Genomic DNA, 10,452 nt, shown 5'->3' with positions numbered 1-10,452 from the left:
TACAAAAAAAAAAAAAATATATATATATATATTTTTTTTTTATAATTTTAATTTAAGCTTGAGCAAATTTGCTGTTTCGTCATTTATTATTTTATATTTCTATTTATCTTTAATAATCTTTTAGTAATTTGAGTACTTAGTACTTTAGTTAGTTGACAAGGCAACATTTCTAATTTTTGTTTTTTTCAAGTTTAAATTTTTCCATTTAATATTTATATTTTATTTCCACTTTATTTCACTTCCCAAAAACAATTTTTATTAGTTTTAGCTAACAATAGAAACACTGCCCAGAATGCATTGCAACAAACCAGCATCTTGAAATTGTCAACCAAGATGATGGATAGTGTAGGAAAAATTCGAAATATATTTATTATGTGCTGAAAAGCATAAATTGAAAATAATTCTATGTACTTACATTTATTGCATTCTTAGCTTAGCCGTATGCTAATGTAAAGTATTGGACTCAACAGTGAACGTCTGTCTGGTCTCTTGAGCGTTAACAGAGCTGCAGCCCACTAAAAATGTTTCAATTCAGTCACTTAAAAGCTCAATTTATTAATAGCGCTACCTTGGAAGGTAGCTGTCTATGTAGACAGTACACAACAGGTTTTGTGAGCTGTGCTGAGCGTGCTGGCCTCACGAGTGTCGTGATGGTTCAGGGTCAATCGGACCGGTTCAGTGTTTCTAAGGCACATTCCTAGATGCAGCATAATGTTACCTTGACATGCCGTGAGGAAATGCATAGTCATGGTAACAGTCGCCAAGGCTGGAGACTGCGGTAAGAGGGAGGAGCAGCTGGAAGCAAAAGCATTTCTAGAATAACAGGAAGGGGTGTGCAGCTAACAAAAATATGCTCCAAGAACATTTGGCTAACATTCCCATTAACTTATGAAAACATCTCAATGTTCTCTGAATTTCCAAAACGTCCAGTTTTTCAAATGTTTTGAAAAATATTTTTTTCTTTGTTATTTGAACATTTCATTTCATTGTTTCACAAAACATTAATTCCATGAACAATATATAAATAACGTTTTTGTGCTAACTTTTTGAGAACATTATTAAAGATAACTTTTAACAAGTGTTCTATTAACGTTACTGGAAGAACATTTTTCATAACTTTGCCAGAACATTAGCCAAAGTCCTCTGTTAGCTGGTTGTGTGTGTGTCTGTGTAAACAAATCAGGAACAATAGGGGAAGAGGAGGAGCTATGCTAATCAGCTACATCAGATAAACTTACCATTCAAAAGATTCTCTAACGAATAGCGGCAAAACGAGTCCACGGAAGAGGAAAACATGAGTTTGTTAAACTAATATGTTAAAACAAATACTAATATGCTAAACTGACAAACGTTTATGCTGAGCTGTTAGCAGCATGCTAACTACAGGCTATAATGTATGCTAGATTCAGATTTGCCTACCGTTTTATGTTTAAAATTGTACTACTATGGTACTACTTCCACTTCCAGTGGATTTTCTTAGTATACTGTACATGTTTTTGAAGCAAATACTACACAACACTTTGCGCTGTGGTGAATAATGAATTGTAAGCTAATGAGTTTAGCTAGAAGCTAATGCTTGCATGCAAATGTTAACAGTACACAAGAAAGGGGTCTGTGGTATCGAGAGCCAAAATTCTGGTTACGAAAATATGCAGTTTTAGTGCACAATGGAAGAATTCAGATTAGGAAAAGCCATGAAACATGAAATTCATATTTCATGAATAATGAAAGAGAGACATAACTTCTCTCTCTGTCATATCAACTGTTGAAAATGAATTTCAGAGAGACACTGCTACATAGGAAGAAAAAAAATGACAGGCGTTTTGAGGAAAAGGAGCAATCAATAGAGCAACTGGGAGTGCTAAAACGAGGATGGGCTGACGTTCTCTTACCTTGCTCCTTCTTGAAGTCGTTTTCTGTCAGAAACACAGGTGTCATTAGCTCCCCGACGGGCGGCTGGATGGAAGCGAAGAACTTGCGTGTGTGAGTACTGAAAAAAGTAAACAAAGATTCTTGGAATTGGAGTCAAGAAACTGTTATATGATTTATATGAATGGAGGTGATTTACATAAAGAAATATGCAGCCCGTTTAATTGTAAAGGCGAAGAATGGCCATGAAAAGCTAAATTACGACCATAAATGGACCATTCTATTTTTATTTAATGTCAAGGTGACTAACTAGCTAACAAAAATATGTTCTAAGAATGTTCTGCTACTGCTAACCATTACATTATGGAACTGTTATTTCTGAATTTTCTCAGATCCTTCCAAATGTCCAGTTTTTTAAAATTATTTTAGAATTTTTTTTGTTACGCAATTGTTAAGAACATTAAAGAACCAATCATTTTATTCTTTTGCAAACATTATGGGATTGTTACTTTGGAATTTTCTGTGAAAGTTCTGTATATTGAAAATAGTAAAGGGCCTAAGACAGATCCTTGTGGCACTCCGTATTTTACTGGTGTTAACTGAGATGGCTAACAAGTAGACATCAGGAAATAGAAGTTTATAATTTAGCTCTTCTTAAACACTCACCACAGCTGGAAGTTTGCTGCTTGTGTAGAATCACAGAAATCTATGCCCATCACCACAGTAACCGATTCACCTGCTGCTAACACTTCTGAAAGAACAATGCAAACAGAACAAAAATAAACCTAAAGTAGTCGTAGCTTGTGTTGAAAATCTCATACTGTGCTGGGTTGCAGACCTATCTCAGCGAACTCTCGGATCCTCATCCCAGACTGCAGCCTGGGCTCCTTGATGTGCAGGTTTTTGGTCTCGGAGTTGGTGTTGTTGGTGAATTGGATCTGGACGGCCACCATGTTAGGGTCTGGACTGAAGGGTTGCCGGCTGAAGCAATACTCAACCGCAAGACCCTCACCTGTTATACGATGTAGGAGCTCATACAACTTTATCAAACCAGAAGGAGCAATTGTCTGTGAGAAAACAGAAGAGATTTTATTTATATCAAATCAATCATATTATACAGTACCGTTCAAAAGTTTGGGGTCAGTAAGATTTTTTTGTCTTGGAAAGAAATAAAAACTTTTATTTAGCAAAGGATGAATTCAACTGATCAAAAGTGACAGTAAAGACATTTCTAATGTTACAAAAGATTTATATTTAAAGTACCTGCTGTTGTTTTGAACTTTCTATTCAAAATGTAAAAAATGTAATTGTGAATTATTCTCACATTTCTGTCTTTTTCCTTGCAGTTATGAGTTTGTATTTCATAGTTCTGAGGAAAAAGGTCTGAAATGCAATATTTAAAAATTTAAAAATATTAAATATTACATTTCAGAGCAATATAACAAAATGTTTATGCTTAAAATTGCCAGTGGGAAAAAATAAGAAAAAAATAACTTTTTTTTTTTTTTTAAATCTTGCATTGCATATGATTTTCTTTTTTGTATTCTGAAAATAATAAAAAGAAGTGCATTAAAAAATTAACAAAAAAAATGAATTTATAAAGGGAAAATAACTTTTTTCTGCAGATTCAGATCTAAAATGAAAACCCTAGATTATGAAAATATTTCTGCTGTATTTATTTCAATTTACAATTGTACTTTGGCCCAAAACTCACTGTAGGTGCAAGAATAGTGTCGGTCAGTGACAAACCCTCCAGATCAGACACCAGACTACTGGACAGGAAGTTAACCGGAGTCACTGGAGCCGATGTTGGGGCCGGTTCAACTGGGAGAGAGAAAGACAAATTGTACTTTTACGTTAAAGCATTTGTCTTTGATCTTGTATGTGTTAGAGGTTTTACTCACAGTCATCCAGATCCAGCAAAGACATTTCCTGCTTCTCCTTCTTGCTCTCTTTTTTGGATTGTTTGGGAGGTTGTTTTGATACAGGCGTCTGAGCGAAATGAGAAAAAGTCTTGCGTTAACTCTTATCCATAAGATTAAGATTAAAATAGCATAATAGCACTGTTTATTAACACACTGCTGCATTGTTTTATCTCCTATGCAGCTCATGTGACAACAGTAGCATACTACTTTCAAGTTGAATTTATTATTTAAAAAAAACAGCAGGCAGCATGCTGTATATAATGCACAGTATTAACTACGTAGTAAGCTAGTATTCTATTTCAATCTAGCCCAACCTTCTTCTTCCTGATGTCAGTGTCGGACTCAGACTCCTCCTCTGACTCCTCCTCCGACTCGTCCTCTGATTCGCTGCTTTCTGATTCGCTCTCTGATTCTGAGGCACTTTTCTGATTCTTCACTGCCTTCCTGCCTCGTTTTCTGTCCTCGGTGCCACTGCTCTGCTCGCTGTGGGAATGACGGAGCAGATCATGAGACATATGGTGAAACAAGCTGATCAGAACTTATAATTGACATTGATTTGGTATGATGTGTGGATGGCGCACCTCTCTGCGCTCTCCTCTGCTGGTTTCTTTGCTTTGGTCTTGTCCAGATGCTTTTTTCTTTTCTTTTCCTTCTCCTCATCTTCCTCTTCATCCTCAGACTCAGTCTCTTCTCCGCTCTCTTCACTCTCTGAACCGGAACCGCTTTCATCACTGGCGCTAGCACTTTCTGAACCGCTGCCTGAATCTGATTCTGTCAGGTGACCGAGCAAAATCATATTAACTAGCACTGACTAAGATTAGCATTGTAATGAGCTCAATGTAAATTTTCATTCAAAATGGTGATGAAAATACTTTCATCTTAAACTGAAATAATTTTTATTCACTAATGAAAATAACTGATAAGGAATCTAATTAAAATTTTTATTATTTATTTGTATTTCTTGTGCTTCTTAGCATATAGAGTCGATAGCTTAGCAACATGCTAATGTCAAACAGGAATCATTGTTGAATCTCATGTTAATGAACTATTTTTCCCAGTATTTGCATTTTTGTAATAAACATTTAAAGACATTAGCAACATGCTAACATCAGACTTATAGTAACTAACCCTGAAGCTTAGCATTGTAATGAGCTCAGAGAAAATGTTCTTTCAAAATGGTGATGAATACTTAGAAATAAAATGTAAATAATTTTTAGTCACCAATGAAGAGAACAGATAGGGAATCCAGTTAAAAATTAGTATCTTCTATTTGCATTTCTTATTAGCATATAGAGTCGTTAGCTTAGCAACATGCTAATGTCAAACAGGAATCAGTGTTGAATCTCATGTAAATAACAATTTTTTTCAATATTTGCATGTACTATGTATTTTTGTAATAAACGTTTAAAGACGTTATAAAGACTATTTTAAGACATATTAATTTAGTTTTGTTTAAATTAACAAAAATGTTTTTAATTGTTTTTGGTTACGATAATAACCATGACATGCTGTCTAATATGATAGCTTCCTATATGGCTAATAACTACATTTTCCCATTGACAAGATGTAGCGTTCGCCACAGTTACCGCTATCTGCTGATTCGGTTGGACCAGATTCTCCTTCTGAGTCTGAGTAGAATGGTTTATCTACTTTCTTCTCCTTACGATCCTTCCGGCTTGTGCATTTGCTCCAATCTGGAATCTGCAAAGGATCGCAAAACACCATCAAAACAAGCTCAAGTACATATGGAGGACCTAATCAGAGAAAGAGGTTCATATAACGGCCATGAATGCCTCTTTACAAGCAGCTAACATCTTTGTTTACACTCATACATTAATAAAATTACAGTTCTAGAGAGCTGTGCCTCTCTTCGCTCAGCGTTTGAGGTCTACAGCAGGGAAGGTTGTGCATTCATGGCCACTTTCATTCTTGTTGTGTACGCTTAAACATTTAATTAAAGAAATCGCATCCTAAAAAAAGACCCCAAAGACCACCAGCACTGAATTACCCAAGATTCATTTGACTTTAAGCTAGAATCAGCGTGGTGTTTAGAATGTAAATTAGCGATTAGCAACTAGCACCAGTGCTGTAGGCCATTTCTGGGGTGTTTTTGAGGATTCTGGTCTTTAATCATAGAGCAAGGGCTGAGGAAAGGGAAAGGCTGGTCTAGCACAGTACAGACGCTACGCTAGGCTGGTGGCAAAAGCTCTTTGGGTCTGACGCTAAGGGTGACTGACAGACTCACGCTGGTTAAAGTGGTGACTCTTTCGAGCAGCCTAATAACCTGGCAAACAGGAAAGAATAAAAAGAAACGCAAGAATGATGCTGTGAGATGGCCAGAAGAAGAGGAAAGAAAAGAACAGAACAGAAAAGAAAGAAAAAGATTTAAAAAGTACACACAAGGATTCAGGTTGCACTTGTCAACAGATTAGCACGTATTTGGAATGCGTTTTGCGTCCATTCGCTAACAGCTTCAGTCAAAGCAACTGAAAGTGTTACGTTCATACCAAGAACGATAACTTTATAAAGAGAATAAATTGTAACTATATGAGAGATAAATTTAACTATATGACAATAGTGACTTCCACACCACAGGTATAACAATAACAACATAGAATACTCCATTCCTGGAGGGCCGCAGCCCTGCAGAGTTTAGTTCCAATCCTGCTCCAACACACATACCATGTAGTTTTCAAATAAGCCTAAATGACTTGATTAGCTGGATCAGGTGTGTTTAATTAGGGTTCAATTTAAACTGTGCAGGACTGTGGCCCTCCAGGAACTGAGTTTGACACCCCTGACATAAAAGAACAATATCATTGGACAATTTTTTTCAAGCTGCTGAACAATAAAAACGTCGACAGCCAATCAGAATGCATCCGACTTTAAAGAGCGTGAGCATTTAAAGCGGCAGACAACAAAACTGTAGTGCACGCTTTTAATAAATCATTGGTGTGGGCGTTAATATAGTTATCGTTATAGTTATCGTTCTTGGTGTGAACGGGCAGTTAAGGGGGAATTCACTCAGAATGAATAGCATTATTTACATCGGTCAGTGTTGTTTTAGTGTTCAATTTACTAAATTCGCTCAATTTAGCAGTCATTATTTTCAAAGCGAATTATGCAAATTAGGTAACCGCATAAACATGCCCACAAATTTAATGCTGAAATTAATCTGCACAGCACAACTTTTGGGTCATTATTAAGTATTAAGTGATTACCCAGCTAACAGGGAATGTTCTCAGAACTTTGGCTAACATTCTAGCAAGGTTCTATTGAAATTATGAACAAACCCTCTTCCAGTAACGTTAATAGAATGTTTGTTTAAAGTTATCTGGTCTTCATTTATGTTCTCAAAACGTTAGCACACAAATGTTATTTATACATCATTCATGGAACCTTTTTTTCCTTAAATGTTTCAGTTAGATGTTCGTCTTACGTTTTTCAAATTACGTTTTAAAATCGACTACATTTAACAATGTTCGTATAACCAAAAAAAGTTTTAAAAAATTTTAAAAAGTGGATGTTTTGAATGTTCAGAGAACATCAGAAATAGCGTTTTCATAAGTAAATTGTTAGCAAAACTTTCTTAGAACATACTTTTGTTAGCTGGGTATGAATGCGACAGATTCTGCAACCGCAACTGCAACCGCATAATTTGACATACTTTACTGGGACGGTACAATATTGCTATAGCTATTATTCCGGTCAGTTATATTACTCTTTTCCTTTGATTAAAATGCTCACAAACATCTCTCTAATTCTGTTTACCACCAGCTGCGGAGACTGCGGCTAATTAAATTAGCATGTGTTTAGTTTGCGTTGAAATATCGTACGCAAAAGTGTCTTTTTAGTGAATTCACCCCTTAGTTTAGAACTTTCAGAAGGTCTCTAATCATATACTCAATATGTCAATAACAAATCTGTATTAGGATGATGTTTTAATGCTTTGCTGAGCATTTGGTGTCACAGTAATGGAAGTGCAACATTAATATGAAGGTTTAGCGATGTGATGGTTTGCTTGGCAGGAAATGAGGTCAGCAGATTTCAGACTGAGACACAAAAACACACACTTTAGTGCAGAAAGGTCGAGCCAGACGACCCGACTACACAGATAGAGGACAGAGAGAGAAGCCACTGCACTCTTGCGGGCACCTCTCTCCAGTCTCCCAAGAGACCCATTCGGCCCTCACTGGTGTCTATGACCTCCTCTTGCTGCATAATATGGTGGGTGGGAACATAAAGAGACAGACAGACTGTCAGAAAGGGGATGTGGATGAACACTGGAGGGGATAAAACTGATAACACACCCATCTAAGACACAAGAAATCTGCTGTGAATGATGAGTGCTTTATGAAATAACAAACATGATTATGCAGACAAAAACCTGAAGCTGGAATCAAGACCCTGACCGTTCAGTGTGTGGTACAGACCTCATGCATATGCAGATTTGATAATGGAATATTAATCAGGAAGGAGTGGCATATGTAAATGTGCGTGGGCGTGTCGGTCTAGTCAGTTCTAGAACTCTCAGTGATTTAAAAATAATTCTAGAACCACAAATAAAGCATTCAGCTCTAGCATTCAGACAAAGAATTCTAGAATTTGTTTTTGAATAATTTCCGTTTGAAGGAATGTTCAGTGTTCAAGTTAAACTCTATAACGACCATTTTTGACATGCTGTTAACAGAGTGCAACAGTGCAATTTTCTGCTGTGTTGGTTCTGGATGAATTTTTTCCATCATTTTTCCCATAGAGATTTTTTTAAAAGTCACACACATATAAATATATATACATATATAAACAAAATATATTTTACATATTTATTGCAAACTATGCATATTGTGCATAAAAATATTTACTCTACGTTACTCGCAGTGTTTCATGAGAGTGTGAGTGCACAATACTTCTTTTGGTGCGATTTCCTTATTGTGATTCTCTGATTGGTGGAGATTCTCTGCTGAATTATAGGAAATGTAGTTTTTCATCAGTATCCATCAAAATTTCACAGTTAAACATGATTATTTAAAAGTTACTTCAACAAAAGCATATACCATCGATTAACAACCTTGTAGCTCACATTCTGCTATTAAGAAAATGAATGGAGTTGTTACTTCCGGAGCCTGGACTGTTGCACTCTATTTCCAAGGGAAATAATTCTGACACATCAACCAATCGGGCTGCAGGATGAGTAGCTACCACCCCGCTGAAATACAGACTGTGTGATTTATGCGTTATGAGGGTGGAGTTATGCTAATGAGCGAGGAAAGTGAGCGATATAAAAGTGATTGAGCGTAGCGAGTGTTTTTTTTGTCAGCGCTTTGGGGCGTTTCTTTGGGAGGTCTTGCATGTTGGAGCTCCCTCTGGTGGTCTGTAGGAGAAGCACCCCTGCGCCCTCTGGCCCTGTCAGAACTGTTCGCCTTGCACACACAGAATCCTTCACCTCCACATTGCGCACAGATGGGTCGGGCGCCGATTCGGGCCAGTCAGGCAGCTCCTGGTATCCGCCGGCTTTAGCGTTCAGCAGATGAGACAGTGACCCCAGCTGGAAATGATCTCTGTCTGTAAAGAAATGAAGAAAATCACAAATGAGATCTCTAATTGTCTCCTGCTCCTCAGATTTTTTCCTGAAGGTCCCAGTAATCTCAAGAGTAAAAATGTGCTCAGATTTGCATGCAAATCAGGATTTTTAGTGTTAACTAAAACTAAAACTGAAACTAAAATGAAAACCTTTACCTTTAAATGGAGACTCCAGGACGGGGGCAGGCTTGAGTGCAAGGAAAAGCTTCTTGGCGTATTTGCTAAGAGCGCCGCTCTTATCAGTGGGCACAATGAGTTGGCGGATAAATCGGGCACGATCTCTGATGTCATAGTTTTGATCGTATTTCGCCAGGTTCAGTACATACTGCGTCAACAGTTTAGTCTGAAAGACAGAAAAGAAAAGAAATACACAAAGGAATGTAATTCTCAAGAGTTTCATGCCTGACAGGCAACGTACTTGTGTGCATCTAAATAATATGACATGCAGACAGAGATTGTCTCGCTTGATTAAACAATGACTCATGTTGGGTTTCCCCAGCTTTCATCCAGACTGATGCACTGATCACAGGGTTATAATAGTTAATTACAACTAAAATATAAAAAATAATGATAAAAATGAAAAGAAATTATATGCATAAGTATGCATGAAAATTAACTCAAAAATACATTTATTATACATTTCAGTTGTGTCCCCAGGTTTATTCTATATTGTCCTGTCCACCACAACAATGTCTTTCAGCTGTTTTAACGTGATTTCAGAGGTTTTCATAAAGCTTCAGCTATATTCAAACATTGTTTTGAAAAATACTGCATTAGATTACCTTAAACATCTTAAAACTAGCTTTTCGGGCATTTTAATGCGAAAACCTCAGATTTCAGTGTGTTCTTCCCGTTTATTTTCTTGCTTGCTTTCATTTATGAGTTTCGTCATGTTGCATAATGCAAGGCAGCTTGCTTACTGCTAATGTGCTTTGCATCATTTATCCTAGTATGTTAAAGGGGTCATATGATGTTGCTAAAAAGAACATTATTTGGTGTATTTGGTGTAATGAAATGTGTTTATGCGGTTTAAGGTTAAAAAAACACATTATTTTTCACATACTGTACATTATTGTTT

At 36.6% G+C, this 10,452-nt stretch overlaps 1 protein-coding gene across 4 annotated transcripts in view; it reads right to left on the bottom strand.

The window, feature by feature from the left end:
• Positions 1–10,452, bottom strand: part of LOC107727587 (adaptor related protein complex 3 subunit beta 2) — a 57,542-nt gene that overhangs the window by 5,991 nt on the left and 41,099 nt on the right. Inside the window, exons 10-21 of one of the 4 annotated variants that reach the window (XM_016537492.1) lie at positions 9,531–9,717; positions 9,238–9,356; positions 6,040–6,078; positions 5,381–5,495; positions 4,376–4,565; positions 4,109–4,277; positions 3,774–3,861; positions 3,584–3,693; positions 2,708–2,936; positions 2,536–2,620; positions 1,893–1,990; positions 1,239–1,253 (exon numbers count right to left, since the gene is read on the bottom strand). In XM_016537492.1, coding sequence (XP_016392978.1) covers positions 1,239–1,253; positions 1,893–1,990; positions 2,536–2,620; positions 2,708–2,936; positions 3,584–3,693; positions 3,774–3,861; positions 4,109–4,277; positions 4,376–4,565; positions 5,381–5,495; positions 6,040–6,078; positions 9,238–9,356; positions 9,531–9,717 — 1,444 coding nt within the window. Of the gene's footprint in view, positions 1–1,238; positions 1,254–1,892; positions 1,991–2,535; positions 2,621–2,707; positions 2,937–3,583; positions 3,694–3,773; positions 3,862–4,108; positions 4,278–4,375; positions 4,566–5,380; positions 5,496–6,039; positions 6,079–9,225; positions 9,357–9,530; positions 9,718–10,452 lie in introns of all 4 variants that reach the window. The other 3 variants (XM_016537499.1, XM_016537507.1, XM_016537517.1) reach the window with 3 other exon arrangements.

Source organism: Sinocyclocheilus rhinocerous, unplaced genomic scaffold, assembly GCF_001515625.1.
Source record: "Sinocyclocheilus rhinocerous isolate Xijiao unplaced genomic scaffold, SAMN03320098_v1.1 scaffold1605, whole genome shotgun sequence".
Lineage (NCBI taxonomy): Eukaryota > Metazoa > Chordata > Actinopteri > Cypriniformes > Cyprinidae > Sinocyclocheilus > Sinocyclocheilus rhinocerous.
The sequence above is the reverse complement of the archived record's forward strand: the minus strand, read 5'-3'. Positions and strand labels throughout refer to the sequence as shown.